The sequence below is a fragment of the Canis aureus genome, chromosome 32 (assembly GCF_053574225.1).
Source record: "Canis aureus isolate CA01 chromosome 32, VMU_Caureus_v.1.0, whole genome shotgun sequence".
NCBI lineage: Eukaryota > Metazoa > Chordata > Mammalia > Carnivora > Canidae > Canis > Canis aureus.
Window position 1 is genome coordinate 6,769,921 of NC_135642.1, and position 17,252 is coordinate 6,787,172.

At 41.6% G+C, this 17,252-nt stretch overlaps 1 protein-coding gene across 22 annotated transcripts in view; it reads left to right on the plus strand.

The window, feature by feature from the left end:
* FMN1 (formin 1) overlaps nt 1-17,252 on the plus strand; it is a 438,849-nt gene that overhangs the window by 273,476 nt on the left and 148,121 nt on the right. For all 22 annotated transcript variants that reach the window (XR_013369929.1, XR_013369923.1, XR_013369924.1 and 19 more), the window contains 4 exons: nt 6,517-6,578; nt 8,498-8,586; nt 15,255-15,384; nt 16,845-16,991. Coding sequence is in view for 13 of the 22 variants with exons in the window: in XM_077880462.1 (XP_077736588.1) it covers nt 6,517-6,578; nt 8,498-8,586; nt 15,255-15,384; nt 16,845-16,991 (428 nt within the window). In the remaining 9 variants the exon portion in view is untranslated. The remainder of the gene's footprint in view (nt 1-6,516; nt 6,579-8,497; nt 8,587-15,254; nt 15,385-16,844; nt 16,992-17,252) is intronic.

Sequence of the window (17,252 nt, forward strand, 5' to 3'; positions counted from 1 at the left end):
TCGAGTCAACAACAGCCACCATGCAGTAGGCCACTGCAGCCCCACACCTTCCACACTGGGGCAGCCAGGTTCACCCTGGCTCCTCTCACAGACCCCACAGAGTGGGCCTTTCCTGCCTCAGGCTTCCACGTGTTTCCTGCCCAGAGGTCAGTCAAAAAAGAAACAGCTCCTTTAAGTAACTGCTGGTTTTTTTTACCAATTAGAAGCCCCTCAGGTGGCAAGCGCAGGCATTTTTTGTCTAGTTGGCAAAGGTACGTGTGCTTGGGGACCGACCAGTGACAGGCGTTCAGGGTTAGTGGCTGGGGGCCGAGAGCATCCCCTCCTGACAAGCTGCTCCAAGCGGCGGGAACTTAGGATGGCGTGAGCCCTGCCCCTGAGCCTAAGCCCGCCGCGGGCGTGCGGTTTTATGTGCGCCTGGGAGTTGGACTCTGCGACACTGATCTGCTTTGTGTCCCCGCTGACGGTTATTATATCTTAATGGGCCCAGCACTACTCTAATGATCTGCATGTACGTAATTCTTGGAGCACAGAGCAGGCACCAGAGGACCACATAAAAATGTTTGCCTCAATTTCCCTGCAAAAAAAGTAGCCCAGAAACCAGACTTGACCAAGTAACAGATTTTTAAAGGTAAAGGAACCCAATAAAATTACCAGCTTTTCACAGCGTGTGTCTATTTCCTCTCGACATATTGTGAGGTGTAGGTGAAATAGTCTAACCAAACTGACAGTGCGAGCAGAGAACAACTAAGGGAAGAGGAAGATAAAAGTAAAAACCACCAAGCATGATTGATATTGCGGTAGCAGGGAGTTGTTGGGGTCGCCCCTTTGTGGGTTTGACACTTCACCTTTCTGACACCATCTGCAGGAGTGTCGGTATAATGAGCCCTGTACAGATGGGAACAAAAGCTACACTGGCCTGGAACGACTGCATCAGGCCTGTGAGGCACACCGTGGAAGCGTGTAGGCTGGCATTCGCTAATCGGACTTAAGATAAAGGGGATGTCCGTGTGTGTCAGAGCAAGAAAGAGTAGGTTTTTTAAAATATAAAAAGGAGGGAGCTAAGTGATCCTGGGCCACTCCAAAAGTAACTTAATCAATGACTGCTCTCTTTTTGTATTGTAACCACCAGTTACCTAATTAAATGGATTCATGCAATGCTTTTGAGTTTGACAATAAATGCCTTCAAGAACTGGTTCCCTAGTACGCCATGCCAGAGTTTGGGGAGCAGAATCACCAGGTGTTGATTCCAGCCCTATGTAGGAACTCAGACTGGTTTTGGTGACCAGGAAGCAGAATCATCTGCATGCAGAACCACCCTCCCAGGAGTCCCAGTACCTGTGCCTTTTCACTCTGTAGACTCTTGGCCAGTCACCTAACCTTGCTTGGCTACTCTGTAGAAGAGAGATAATAGAAATGATTTCCTGAAGCTCCTGGACTCAACCAGGATGTCTCTTCATAATGCTTCTTCCACCTCTGAATTTTATTTCCCTTTTTTCCTTGTGTCTTTAAGATCCTTCCATGGAAAAAGGAAAGCCTTAATGGACTACTTGGTATTGACCCCCAATTAGTCTATCTAATCCTTCCTTCTCCAGTAGTCTTCCTCTCTCCCATTCCTGCTCCTGGCCCCTGGGGTAAGATCATATCCAGCCCGTAGGCCCCTCTGCCTACTTCTGTCCAAAGCTCTTCCTCCAAATCTAGTGGCAAAGCCTCGGGTGGTCTTATGTCTGTTTCCTCAGTCCCGTAGCAAGTTAGTGATGCCACTCCATTGTGTTCTGATGTGTCCTGCCCCCCAGTTCCATGCCTTCCATCCATGGTATTTGCTACCTTTTGTTCATTGGAATAGGTTCTAAGCCAGTTTTTCCAAATGTTGACATGTCCTGTGGAATATAACCCTGCTCAGCTCACACCACTGCTGGTAGCTGCTCAGTGCCTCCCTGCTACATGTGGAGGGCATTACAGGCCCTTCCTTGTGGCATTCAGAATTGCACCCAGTGTGCTCCAGATTGGAATTAATGCTCTCTTCAAGCCAGGTTTGAACTACCTGCCATTGCCTGCGCCTACCATGAGCCCGTCTGCATCTGCTTCTTCCACTTGACATGTCTCACATCCTTCTAGTAGGTGTTCACTGGCACTTGTTATAAATTTACAGATAGTCCTTGCTTGGAACGAATGTGGCTTTAAATGAGTGTTTCATGTGTCTGCCTGAAGCAATATAACTGTTGAATTTTTACTTGTAGCCTATTTACATAAGGCGATACTGCTGTTTAAAACATTTCTGGAGGTAAAAATTATTCTTTCCTTGAAAACAAGAAAATTTACTTGTGAAACTTAATTGTTTTTTGGTATGGACTATTCAGGCACGCAGTGTATCTATACTGAGTATGTGGATGAGAGCATGATAATGCAACTCAGCTGACTAAACTTTGATTTTTTTTTTTAACCGGGGATTAATAGGGGTGAGCAAATTACCCTAATTCAGATATATTCCCCATAAGCATTTTCATCTGCCAAATTGTATCCTTTTTTAAAGTTTCTGTTTTCTTTTCCAAGAAACTTTTCCTGAGGGACACCTGGGTGACTCAGTGGTTGAGGGTCTGCCTTTAGCTCAGGGCATGACCCCGGGTCCTGAGATCGAGTCCCACATTGGGCTTCCTGCATGGAGCCTGCTTCTCCCTCAGTCTGTGTCTCTGCCTCTCTCTCTGTGTCTCTCATGGATAGATAAATGAATCTTTATTAAGAAAGAAAGAAAGAAAGAAAGAAAGAAAGAAAGAAAGAAAGAAAGAAAGAAAGAAAGAAAGAAAGAAAGAAAGAAAGAAAGAAAGAGAGAGAGAGGGAGGGAGGGAGGGAGGGAGGGAGGGAGGGAGGGAGGGAGGGAGAGAGAGAGGGAGAGAGAGAGAGAGAGAGAGAGAAAGAAAGAAAGAAAGAAAGAAAGAAAGAAAGAAAGAAAAAGAAAAGAAAAGAAAGAAAGAAAGAAAGAAACTTTTCCTGATACTCAACAGAAGGACTCATTTTGGGAGATTCCTACAGGCTCTATCCCATCCACACACGTTTATCCTTGTAGCACCCCAGGTGCTATGCTGGGTGCAGGGGTTAACAAAATGCATAGAAATAACCCCTGGCTACAGGCCTTCTGCATTCCCAGCAGAGGAGGGAAACTCTTCTGGTACACGTAGTAACACAAGTTCTTTATGAGACTCTCTTCCTCTGTGTAAAATACTTGTGTTAGGGCCATGGAAGAGGTACAGAGCAAGGACTTAAGGATCTGAAGTTCAAAGGGTTCCTTCCAGAGCAGGAAACCAATCCCCTAGGCATTTGGGGAAGAGCTGTAAGGAGGGAGGAAGCCACAGTATGTTGCCCCCAGTGGCTGGAGCACAGGGTACCTGGGAGAAAAGTGGAAGTGGTAGGAGATGAAATTGGAATCATAGCCTGGGTCCAGGAAAGGAATGGGCTTCAACATCAGGCTTACCTGGATGGACCTTACCTGATACTTAAAGGAAAGACATATGGGATATTGTCAACATCAAAGTACAATGTTGAGACACATGGTTTTAAAAAAATAATGGTGGTGGTATGACGTACAGTAGATTGGTGGGAAAGATGGAAATTGGAGATGCAAATGAGGTTGACGTTCTGAATAGATCCCAAAGTACCTCGGATTTCTCTGAAGACCTCTGAGGCATTATTTTTTGTAATTACAACTATGTGTGCATATACCTTGACTGTTAATAATGCTTCCTGAAGTTGAATTTCGAGCAGGGTTTCCTATCTGAAACACTCATGAATTCTGGAAAGTTTCATTTATAACATAAACTACTCCATAGTTGTAGTCTGCTTTCTCTAATTCTTTCCAGATGTTAAAGGAGATAAGGCATTAACAAGCATTAAAACGCATTAACCATGTGTGTACTTAAAATCCTACTCATCATCGTTCATTGGAACCATTCTGAGTTCATACCAGGCTCTATCTAGGTGCTATGCCAAGCATACATATTCCCTCATTTCGTCTCTTCAGCATATGATAGTAGACTCATTTGATGGATGTGCTGAGCTTCGACACTTTAACCTGTTAGGATCACATAGGGAATAAATTTTGCTCCTTCCATGACAGTCATCTTGGTCTCTTTCTGTACCTTAAGCTTGTTCCTTCCTCAGAAAAAGAAACTTCATTTTGAAGTTACCTTTCCCTAGAAAGTTCTCCCGAACATTTTACAGAACTGACCTCTTCAGCTCTTAGCTTACATGTTGCCTCCTCAAAGAAGCCTTCATTGACCATCCTGTGTCATGCTGCTCATTTCTCTACTTTCTTCACAGTGTATTGTTATCTGAAATAAGTTATTTATTTTGTATCCCTTCAGCTAGAGAATAAATTTTATGAGATCAGAATGTCTGGGTGGCTCAGTGGTGGAGCATCCGCCTTTGGCTTAGGGATCCTGGGGTCTTGGGATCGAGTCCCACATTGGGCTCCCCGCAGGGAGCCTGCTTCTCCCTCTGCCTGTGTCTCTGCCTCTCTCTTGTCTCTCGTGAATAAATAAACAAAATCTTTAAAAAAATTCATGAGATCAAGTGTTTTGAACCTCTTACACACTTTTGATTTATATAATCACAGCATTTTAGAACAGTTTCTAGAACTTAATACACATTCAACAAATATTTATTCATGGGTGGGTGAATGAATGAATAAATGTCTCCAGAGCCCATGCTTATTCTCCAGGCCCATCCTCCAGATGTTTTCTTGCTGCTGCCTAGCACACTGGAGAAGAATTGACTGATGATACAACCTGTCAAACTGCATATCTGGGACCTAGACTGATTAACTTTTAAAAACCAAATGTTTACTCACCAGAAAAACAACCCATAGGTCATTCTCTTTGTCATTAGTTAAGATCACTTGGTTATATCTAAGCTTGCAATTCATAGAGTATACCTACAATGTAGGATTAATTTAGCAGAGAACTTCTCTGATAAACTGTAGAATTTTAGCTTTTCTTATTGCATTCCCGTTGGCCAATTTTTGTAGGAGAAGGTTGAAATTTACATAAATTAGGCCTTGTTCCTAGTTATTTTTTTAAAGCACCAAACAGGCAGAAATTCATGGTCTTTCTAATGAATTACTGAATTCATATGATCTCCACACACAAAATAACCATCTTGGGAGGGTAAATTCTTCCATTCTTTCCTCAAACTACATTTTAATTTTGTGGTTTCAGATTAGGCTTTTTAGAAGTGTGGTTTTCTTTTGTCTTAGTGGAATCTGAGCTGACTTTTTCACTAGCATGTTAACCTCTTCTTTCCCCACTCTCCCATATCTAAGAATAGCTTGTTGATTAACCCTAAGTTAGAGAAGGTGGCCTGCGAAGGAATTTTAAGTACGTTTTTTGGTGTTCTGTGAAGTTATGTGATCTTAGCTCAGTTCATTAACTTTATTAAAATTGTATAAGGGGGTTCATATATGATTCAGCTACAGAAGATGCAAAACAATTTGAAAGGAACCTGCCCTTTACCTTGATCCCTACCTTCTCCAAAAATCATGGTGTAATGCCAATGAATGGAATAATGGTTGACAAAGCAAAATTTTAAGGCATTCTAAATATCACTGGTTGGTTTAATAAAATTAATTAGCCTGCCATGGAGAAAATTTACTAGCGTGCTGGTTAATTTCACAATGTAAAGTCAGAGAAGGGAGGTGGGGTTGAGAGAACAAGCCTTATTAGTTTTGAATAATTATTTAAAGATGTGGAGCTGCCTATTTCAAACACTTTGATTGCCAAATCCATTAAGGCTTTACAATTTCAGTGTTTGTACCCAGCATATATGGGAAGGAATCTCTCTAGATGAAATCATAAGCATATATGTTAGCAGTTAAGTGACTTAAAGATATAGAACAACAAGTAGAATCCTAATAAAACCATGGGAATGACAACTTGCCTTAAGACTAACTCATGGGAGGTTTCCATAATCTTAATTTGCCATTGATGCAATTATTGCTTTTTCTTGTCTTTTTAATCCAAACAAGATGTTTGCAGTGGCCATGGAAAGGTGCCTAAAATCACATGCCTGAATTCATTTAATTTGCCAACATTGTCTTTTTTTCTCTCTTCCTAGTAATGGGCAAGAGTCAGTTCTGGTGCATTAGGTACTAAATCTCTTCAATTACCAGCCGGGAAGAAAGATTTAAAATTGTGCTTCAAACCTACAAACTGATTTCATTTTAAAGCACAAACACTTCTCCTGTGGAGCCTAAATTAAACTGCAGAGAGGACACGGAACTTGAGGAATTAAACCAGGCAGGGCCACGGCTTGGCTAGCGATAGGAGCCATTTTGGTTTCTTTCATCGGAGCCCCCCTGGCACAAAAATAAAAGCAGCAAGAAGATGTGGAAAGACGCAACTTGTATAAGAAAGTGCAGTGTTACATTGCCTGGAAGCTAGACGTGGAGTGTGGCTAGCATGCCAGTGTGGGGGAGTCTAATCAAACCTTTTATCTTGTTCTTCCTCTTCCTTTTTGGGTACATGGCAGCCATTTTCAACGTGGACGACTCCGTGGTTGATCTGGAGACCCTGGCAGCCTTATATGAAAATGTGAGTATCGAAGACATACAGAGGCAGAGTTTTCAGGTTTTCATATCTTCTTCACTAATTTAAAAAACGTTGAATCTAAAAAATGGTTACATGTGACTCCTTCTGCCCCCCCATCACTAAGTCATTCATGTTCTTTTGCAGTAAAGATTTTGACATAGCAAGGGAGAGAGAAAGGCAGTTTCTGTAAACGTATGCTCAAATGAGAGCATATATGAAAGAAAGCACTAGTTCCCAACCCCACTGTGGTATCTGGGTTAGCAGATCTCTTTGCACACCTGCCTGGGAGGGTGGTTCAAGGTAGAGACCCCTTCCATGCCATGGAACCCAGCCCTGCACCTTATTGTCACAGCAAGTGAAGTTAAACTACCAGTTTCCTGTGGTGTACAGCAGTGTCTTCCTCTGAGGAATGAGAATACTAATACCACCTTGGATGATTACTTTTAGATTAGATGCACTAATGACATTGAATGTGAGAAGGAGTATAAGATGGTGGGTGTGAGCTTTGGATTTAGAGTCAGACAATTTTAGATTTGAGATCCCACTCTACTATTGACTTCTGAGTGACTTTGAGCCAAATTCCTTAAGCCTGTTTGATTGTCAGTGCAATGGGGATTATAAAGGTCTCTATCTGATATTTGTATTAAAACAGAATTCGATATGGGTAGCAGTAGCAATATATTTTGAAAATAAACAGCACTATACACATACGAGGTCTTTAAGTTTGGGTTATGTGTGGAATAACCAGCAAATTGGCAGACCCTCTTGAGAAGATGACACAGGAGAATCAGAATTTCCATGGTTGTTAACATTCCTGATTCATTGACTCTGTTAGGATTTGAAAATAGAGTGAACCAGATTCTCTTTACTGAAGCAGTGGTATTTCCCCAGAAGTTGCCTGGAACCCTAATAGTGTGCCCTGGTCGCCGAGCTCAAAAAAAAAAAATTATTCATTTCAGTGCTATGTCCCCTGGGACCTTAAGTCCCTTAATGAAAATTTCGAGAGTATGATAATCCAGCCTTCTGGGATTGCCAGTTCCCTACACATTTTCACATCCTTTATACATATCAGGAGCTGTTTAGTACAATTCGGTGGTAACTTCTCCCATTTCATCAGTAAGGCTTTTGTTAATAGACAAGAAAGTGCACAAATACCAGGCCTCTGGGAGCTGACAGTGCATTTGTTGAGTACCTGGAGGACAGCGTGGTATCATGGGAGAAAGAGAGGTTATGAGTCAGGCCCTTTTTCCAGTCCTTAGTACAAGTTTGATAGAATCATCTGAAAAACAAAGATACAGTAATTGATATTGATGGATTTTGTAAAAAGCAAAGTGCCTTCTAGATTGCCTTTGTTGTTACCATGAGCTCAGGACTCTGCACATGGGCAGCACTTGTTAGCTCACAGTAGAGGAAACCTGCATGCAACTGAAATTGTTGGATAAATTGAGAAAATACATAACTAAATGCCAAAATAAGCAGTACAGATGAGCGTTCACAAAACTCAGAAAAAGAGAAGGTTGAGAATAGAAATTCAAAAGTCAGGAGCCTACGTAAGTTAGGAGGACTGTTCTAAGGGTCAGGAAATAAATGATAAGGACAACTGGCTGATACTTGTTTCCATGGGAGAAGACGGGATTCAAATGTCCTGACTTCTCTATCCACCTACAGTCGCTCGTTATGACCATTTGCTTTAGTCAGTGGTTCTCAAATGTTAGCGTGCATCAGAATCACTCAGAAGGCTTGCTGGGCCCCACCCTTGGGGCTTCTTATGCCTGGGGTAGGGCCAATTGTTTGCATTTCTAACTAGAACCAGGTGATGCCAGCGCTGCTGGTCCAGAGACCACACTTTGAGACACAGTTGCTCTAGCTAGTTCTCACTGTTCATTTGTTGTGTGCTTTGTTTGATATCTATTTCAACGCAGAGAGCCCAAGAGGACGAACTGGTTAAAATAAGGAAGTATTACGAGACATCCAAGGAAGAAGAATTGAAGTTGCTGGATAAACCTGAGCAGTAAGGACCCTTGAACACTTTTCTTGTAGACCAAAAGGACAAGTGCAATCTCTGTCCTCTGGCCGCCCAACTCTGAGTAATTGCACCTAAACTGTGCAGTGAGCTAAGTCCTAGCACCATCATTCCCATGACCTATTGCGTGCAGCAGAATGACCTGATTGCCGGGAAAAGCAGCCGGGAGATTTATGCTGCTGGATCTAATATGTCTCAACCCCTTCCCCCACCCCTCATGATTCCCCTTTCTTGTTCTAGCAGCTTGTTAATTCCTCCTAGACTAAACATTCTGGCCAAAAGAGTAACTGAGGAAGGAAGAAGTCATTGCTCTGATTAGGGTTCTGCTGATGAAGTTAAAAAGATGAGGTTAGAGTCATAGGATTCAAATGGATTTTCCTAAGTGTTGTATCTGGAAAACGTAGCCCGAACGTGCCAGCTTTCCCCCAGATCCCTCCACCTGCTCTGTCCAAATGACAGGTGACCTTTTCATCCTCTGTACATGTGCTTGTTTTTCTGTTCAGGGTCTAGAGTTGTTTCTCTATGGTTTGAGCTGTCGCACCACAGCCTTTGAAAGCCTAGCCCTCTAATGAGGAACTGAGTGACTCTCACCTTGGCTGGGCTCTTGGGGTCTGCAAGCCACAGATAAGTGTATGGAACCCTGCAGCCCTGGGACCCTACCTACCTTTTCATGGCCCAGAACTGAGAATGTGAAATGAGCCCAGAGTGAACACAGGGATCCTTTGCCTGTTACCACCTCAAGTGTTTCCATTCATGTCCAGGTCAGGCCACTCCCCACAACGTGGAGATGAGGCAGGGGATAGAAAACAAAGTAGAAACTAAGAATTATGTTTAGGGTAACAAGTGGGCTCCAGAGACATCGAAGTTCCTGTGTCTTGTTTTGAAACTTTCATGGCTTGCCCTTGGATCCACTAGAATACCCCACTCCCCTTGGATTGCCTGGGCATTTAGGTCCAGGAAAATATCTCTAAATGAGTGGGTGGGGATTTCTAGGTTTGCCCAGTTATTGGCAAGCTTTCATGATAATTTTGAGAACCTTAGATGAATTGTTCTCACATGGGGCAGAATCCAGGAACCACTCCCCACTCCACCCCAACTCTGCCCCAACTTAGTTCATGAAGCCTAGGGATATTGTGAATCAGTGCAAATGAAGTTCTAATGCCCTTCTGGTCCATTGATTTGAGCTACCCTCCCTGCCAGTTCCTGCCCCTGTCCTGTGATCCACTCCCAAGTCATGTTTCCTAAAATAATAAATCAATTCCCACTAAGATGCTAACGACTGAATGTGAAGTGCCTAATAATGGGATATTTAGACACTGACAAGGCCATAGGGAGTTTTTGAAGACTATCCTAGTCTGCTTGCGCTGCTATAACAAAATATCCTAAACTGGGTGACTTACAAACAACAGAAATTTATCTCATTGTTCTGGAGATTGAAGTCTGAGTTTGGGGTACCATTACGGTTGGGTTTTGGTGAGAACCCTCTTCCAGCATGCAGACTGCCAACTTCTCTCGGTATCCTCCCGTGGCAGAAAGCAAAGAGAAGGAAACAAGCTCTCGTCTCTCTTCTCCTAAGGGCACTAATTTCACTAATGATGGGTCAACACTCATGACTTAATTACCTCCCAGAGGCCCTACCTCCTTAACCCATCACATTAAGGGTTAGGATTTCAACATATAAGTTTTGGGGGAGCACAAACATTCAGTCCTTAACAGGGACAAAAGGACACATCAAGCATTTGGGTAGTCCCAACTATGCTACATTGAGCAATGATCTCTAAGCCTGGAGTTTGCACACTTTTCATGTAAGGGATCAAATAGTATTTTAGGCTTTGTTGGAGGTACTTAAATCTGTTGTAGTGCAAAAGCAACCATAGACAATACATAAACAAATGGGCACGACTGTGTATCAGTAGAATTTTATTTAGGGACACTGAAATTTGAATGTTATACTATTTGTGTAGATGTCATAAAACATGATCTTTCCATTGATTCTTTTTCAACCACTTAAAAATATAAAAACCATTCTCAGCTGGTGGGCCATATAAACCCGAGTGACAAGCTGATTTTGGCCTGTGGGCTATAATTTGCCAACTCCTGCTCCATGCTCTGGGAGTGGCTGACCCAGTGAAATGAAGAGTGGGTTTCTGCCACTATAAGTGTTCCCCTTTTCCTTTTAGGGTAATGTCATTCTAGCATTATGTTTTAAAATTAATTGCCAGGAAACAGAATAATGGTGGCAGGTCATTAAGAGGTAACTTATGATTCCTGCTTTCTCTACTGATGATTTGGATAAGAGAGCATTTTCAAAGTTTGTGAATAGTCACAGCAGTGAGGCTTCCCAAAGATGCTAAGCTATCACTGACAGCAAGAGGACTGTCATGTTGTCCTGGTGGGGTGATGTGCTCAGATTCAGTTGCTGGTAGGTAAGGTGGACAGAGGTTAGGGCTTCAAGCCTGAGTGAATTTCACCTTTGCTCTTGACCTCCTGCATAGTGCAGCATTTGCTTGATTTTAGCCAGAGTCTGATTTCCTGGCAACTCACTTGCCATTGGCTGGCTCCAAGTTAGTTGACTATAAGCATGTTTTACATACTGGAAAATATGAATCATTTGTAGTTTCAACATTGCGATTTCCTAAGATCCTTGTGATGCTGAGTCCTATAAATCATAGCATGGAAAGGGTGGTCTCATCATTCACCTTATCAGCCTTCTTGCAGCCCAGTGCCAGATTTAGAATGCCATTTCCCACACAGTAGTCATCTGCTTGGGCCCAAGCTGCCTGAGAGCCATTCCCTTCAAGGATGGCCCTGAACTCTTTGCATTCTGCTTTAGGATGGTGGTGAGGTGAGATGAGACTCTATTGGGTTTGATTAGGACAAACACATGCTTTTCATGGCCTAGATTGAGGATACCAGGTGCAGCCTATCGAGATGTTCCACTGGAGTCCCCACTTGCCTCAGGGACCTCACAAAGAAAACACATTGACTTGGTGAGACAAGACTCTGTTAGTGTACCCTTTGTGGAAGAACAGTATACATTGTGCTGTGTACACGGCCCTTGTTCACACACACCTGATATGGGACCATTTGGGTGTTAAGGGGATGATAAACTAAATGTGAAAACAATGGGCCAAATTGCATCATTTCACCTGTCAGCTTAGTCGATGCTGTGGATGGGGATCCCACACCACGTCACGTGCAGATCTTTTCTCCTACAGACAGAGTTGCAGCCCTTCCTGGGAAAATAAGGCTACACTGGGAAAGAATGAGAAGATTCCCCAGTTTGTGGCTTCTTTGTGGTTGTTTAGTCCTCTTTATAACTGGCCCTAGGTTATAAAGGTACACTAGTCCAAAAGAAAAATCAATCTAGACCTATTCATAGGTACCAAGGCCCAACATCCAAGACCTATACTTGGGGATTTGTGGAAGAGTTCTTGTCCCTGCCCTCATGGATAGAGTATAAAGTGCAGCTGAGGTGAATAAGATATTTATCAGACAGAAGTTTGCCTTTGAGGTTAGTTGTACCTCAGGTACTATTCCAGATAAATGAGAAAGGTGCTATGCTACTCTAACTCAAACCTTTGCCTGGCTATTTTGGGACACAAAGTCACATAAAATCATAGTTTTTCCAAATTTATGTCTCCAGTAATTCTTATCCTCACATTCTATCAGGTGTCCAAGCCAAAAACCTGCAAGTCATTCTGAATGCTTCTCAGCATCCCTGGGGTTGGTCAGTTACTCTGGTTCCTGCCGCCGGAGTAGCTCTCATGCGCTGGCCTCTCTCCACTCACCCCTGGCCCACCCTCCTAGAACTCTGCAACTGCCATCCAGAAAGTCTTCCAGCCTCTACTCTGCTGCCCCCTCCAACCAATCAGCTGAGCCACTGCCATGCTCGTCTTTAGGACAAAAAGCCCAAAGTATCACTTCTCTGCTTAAAACCCTTCATTCGTTCAGGAAAAGTTTAAACCCTTTATTTTAGAATACAAAGCCCTGTTTTATCATCTGACTTCTAGTTATCTTCCCCTGCATTCATCCTGCCTGCGCCTTCCCTGACAGTTGCTCATATGTATCTGGCACAAGCACCAGAGGGATCCAAGGAACCGTGGCTGACATTGTCCATCTAGGGCTCTGATCCGGATGCCCTGCACATGGCTATCATAAGCCCCCATTGTTGATAATACTTCCCACACTCTACGGTAATTGGTGATTTATTTTTCAGGTTATCAACAAGGAGCTGTGTGTAAGTTAAATTCTATTCTCAGGTCTTAGCCTGGTGCCTGACACACCATAAATGCTTCATACGTGTCTAAAAAATTGACTAACATTCTTGGTGACTCACGCTCTGGTATTAGTTTTCACTGACCTATTCCTACAGATCTATCCAAAAGTAGTGTAGTATTCTTGAACTTCCCTTTGCCCTCTAACTCTGGATATGTATTTCAGACCCTTCTTCATGTGTAGAGCTCTGGATCTTTCAGGCTCTTTGAGAAACTTCCTCATCCAGTTCCTAATCCCAATAAAGCTTTATCCTGAAGAACCTTGTGATTGTTCTTCACTCTTTTCTGGGTAATATTATGTCGGTGAGCCAATGGGCATGTCTCCTTATATTGGCCCCAAACCTCCTTTTCTTGAGACTAGTTATAAGTAATTGTTCATCTAGCATTTCATCCTTTTCACCTATGTTCTTGTTGATGAGCTGAGGTGTCGATCTGAATCTTCTCTCACACGCTCTCCATAAAGGCTTCACTTTCTCTGTGTTTATTTAAACTAGAAAATTCATGTACTCTGCAGATCTGGGTCCTTTTTGGGGAAGAGTGTCTGGTGGTTACTGCAGGAAGAGGAGAAAGGCAGGGCATGACACTGGAGGTAGCTCTTGGCATTATCTGAATAAGTAAAACTTCCCAACGTACCCCTCAGGACCAGATGCCACCAGTCCCACAAGCTTTTCACTGCTTATATTTGTGAAAGCTGGTGATACCCCTGATTTGGGTCACAAGTGAATCAGTGGTTGAAACCTTATCTGTAAGAAACAATTTACATATAAGGTATAATTTTTCATCTTGTCCCAATTCAGAGTACCTATGGGTTTCTGCTTTTACATCTCATCACATGGCTTTCATAATAATGAGAAATACAGAACTTTAAAACAAAGGTATGTTTATTTATATGGGCATTCCTTGCTTCATCTCAGTATCATTAAAAGAAAACTGAATAAAGGGGCACCTGGCTGGCTCAGAGTCAAGGCAGGCAACTCTTGATCTCATAGAGCTTACTTAAAAAAAGAAGAAGAAAAAGAAAGAAAAAAAAAAAGATTATGACTTGGATCCTGAATGTAGGATACATTTTTTAAAAAGCTAATAATTAGAATCTTATTAAAATACAAGTCTCCCTTAAAAAAAGCAAAGTAGGGATCCCTGGGTGGCGCAGCGGTTTGGCGCCTGCCTTTGGCCCAGGGCGCGATCCTGGAGACCCGGGATCGAATCCCATGTCGGGCTCCCGGTGCATGGAGCCTGCTTCTCCCTCTGCCTGTGTCTCTGCCTCTCTCTCTCTCTCTCTGTGACTATCATAAATAAATAAAAATTAAAAAAAAAAAAAAAGCAAAGTAAAAGAGGTACCAAGTATAAGTTAAGGAAACTGCCTTGGGTATGGAAAAAAGAAGGAATCAGCTTTGCTCCTATGGAAAAGCATTCTTGGTGTGAGATCGCAAAATGTCAAAGTAATGATGTTAGGCATTGACCAAGACTTTCAGAAATATCAGTTAATCATCATTTCAGCCCCAAAATGAATTTAATAGGTGTTAGTGGATTCTCTCCTCTGAATTCATGACCAACTCTCTCCGCCCATTTTAGTTTATGCCTCCTCTTCTGGTAGTTGGCCTGAAGAGTGCGTAGCTCTTCCAACTTATTTTTGCAAAGGGCACCAGTGCCCAGCTGCTCAGACAGTGAGCTTCTGTGTGTAGATTAGTACTCACCTTCAGCTTTTAAAATGTCTCACCATAATTTTTAAGATTGATGTCCACTTAATGAGTGCCTGCTTTGTTCCACTCACTGAGCTATGAACTCTGTCTTCATAGGTAAGCTGATGAGGAAAAGCAAGCAAATATCTGTAGAATAGGGTCTCTGTAGACTATTGTCTAATTCAGGGAAAAGGAATAGAAGTAATCTCACTTTAGGAAGAGACATTTTGTCATTTCTCTAGACATCTGCCTCCAGCCTTCATTTGACTTTGCCTGTGTGAAATAGACCCTTAAAGAGTGCTGCGTTATAAAGGGAGTTCATTATGTATTTATTTTCATGTGCTCAAGGTAATGCTTTTTATTTGGGTTTGATCTTCTGTTTGCACAGCAGGAGATGATTCATGGTGGTTCAGTATAATTGCATTAACTTTCTGTTCCTCAAGCACCTTATACACCGTACATTTATATACCATCATAGAAACCCATTTTTTTTAAAAAATGGCTTTATTGTCAACAATAGAACACAGACCCTTGGAGTACCTCAGGTGTGCCTGTCAGAGATATTTTAGAATTGCTAAATTGACATCATCAAGTAAGGAATGCTCTCATGGTGAATCTTTTTCAGCTGTCTTTTTTTTTTTTCTCTCTCTCTCTTTGTGATTGCATGTGAAGCGAGGTGATTCATTATTAATTTTTGCAGATTTTTACACGAGTTAGCCCAGATCCCGAATTTTGCTGAACGGGCTCAGTGCATAATCTTCAGATCTGTCTTTTCTGAGAGTATCACCTCCTTGCACCGAAAGGTAGAGATCGTCACAGGAGCTTCCAAGGTATGTTTGCTGTCTGATTTAAGAGGCTAGTTTTACTCTAGTAAAGGAGGAAATAGGGAGTGGAAGAATCAACTGGAATTCTTTTGTAGAAAACTTTTGGATTTAAGATTATGTGTTTTTTTTTTAAGTAGAGTTATGATGATTATCTCCAGTGTGAGTATGTGTGTGCATGCAGGTGAATGAATGAGGAAGAGAGGAGGAAAGTCAGATGCAGACTGATGGGGAGAAGGAATAAAAAATGACTCTTCTATAGCCATCTTCTTAGGTATTCCAGATACCTTCTCAGGTACATACTGGCCATGTAAAACTAACCTAAATAGCGTAGTTTGCTTGCTACTCATCTAACTGGATTGCCAGAGATTTTGTGTTAGACCCATTCACCTGATCATCTGAAATGTGTCTCCATAGTGAAATAAAAAGATTCTAGAGACTTGGTAAGCGAAATAAATTATTATGATAATGAGTGGCAAACAAATACGTTTTTGTGGGCTTTACCACACTGGTAATTCCTTGTAAATTTTAATATTTGTTTTTTCTCACGATAACCCATGTCCTTAAGAACATGATAATCCTCTCCACACATACTACAATATTTAGTTTTTACCTGAAGACATGATTCTTTTCCTTCCAAAGTATAAAAGATTTCAATAAAGAAAGTATAAATACTTCCCAGGTATAATATACACCCTCTAATAACACCCTAAAGGGCAGGAAGAGAGGTTGGCCTAGAGCTGCATTTGCCTTTCATTCTTTACCCTAAAATAAAAGAATATAAAGTCAACTAAAACTGTAAAGAAGCGGGGAGTGGGGGAGTATCAATTTTTTAAAAATTGCACTTTGAGAAGAAAAAGAAGAGGAATAAATGGGACAAGGAAGTGAAGAAAACCCTACACAGATTGAAATTGTTCAAGTTAATGGACATATCGCAAGTAATAAACATATGCTTAAAATACTATTATTGTGGTTCACCTCTGAGGATTATACCCAGGGATAAAGAAGAATAGAGTTGCTATTAAACCTATCCTACATATAACTGTACTGTTTATATAGAAACATTGTCCAAAAACAAACCCTCAAATGATATTAAACCAATCCTCTCTGCTTAGAAATCACCAACTGTAAAAGTCTGACTATAACAACTCTCTTTTTGCAATTCACAAATATTTTTAAGTATTTAAAAAATAAAACTGGCTGAAGCAAAAATGTAAATATCTAATCTGCAACGTAGACACATGCACAGTTCATAATTCATCAAAAGGATAGAAAACGATGACTGATTAATATGTTTTTTTTCAGACTCTTATGTCTTAATAAAGTGTATTTTCCATTTCACCAGCTGCCAATCCAGCTAGCACCATGCCACCAAACAGCCTGATGAGTACTCAGTAAATTTCTGTTGTTGAATGAACATAGGTGCCTTTGAAGTTCAGCTCTGTAATAATTGGTGTTTGCTGTCACAGGGTTTGCTGCACATGAAGAGTGTGAAGGATATTTTAGCTCTCATTCTGGCTTTTGGAAATTATATGAATGGAGGAAATAGGACTCGGGGACAAGCAGATGGATATAGCTTAGAAATTCTGCCCAAACTCAAGGACGTCAAAAGTCGGGTATTTATTTTTCATAATTAGATTCCATAACTTGCCATTATATTCCTTCTATATCATTAATTAAAAAAAAAAAATCTTGGTTGCTCCCTTCATCTCCTTTCTCCTGCTAACAATACATTTTTTTCTTTGCTTCCTTTTGATGTTTGAATAAAGATAGGTTTTTCATGTTTAATCTTACTGAGATGACAAAACCTCCAATATTGGTTTGACCTAAAAGAAAACAATTGGATGTTGAACTGTAATGAGAGAAGAAACGCGCAC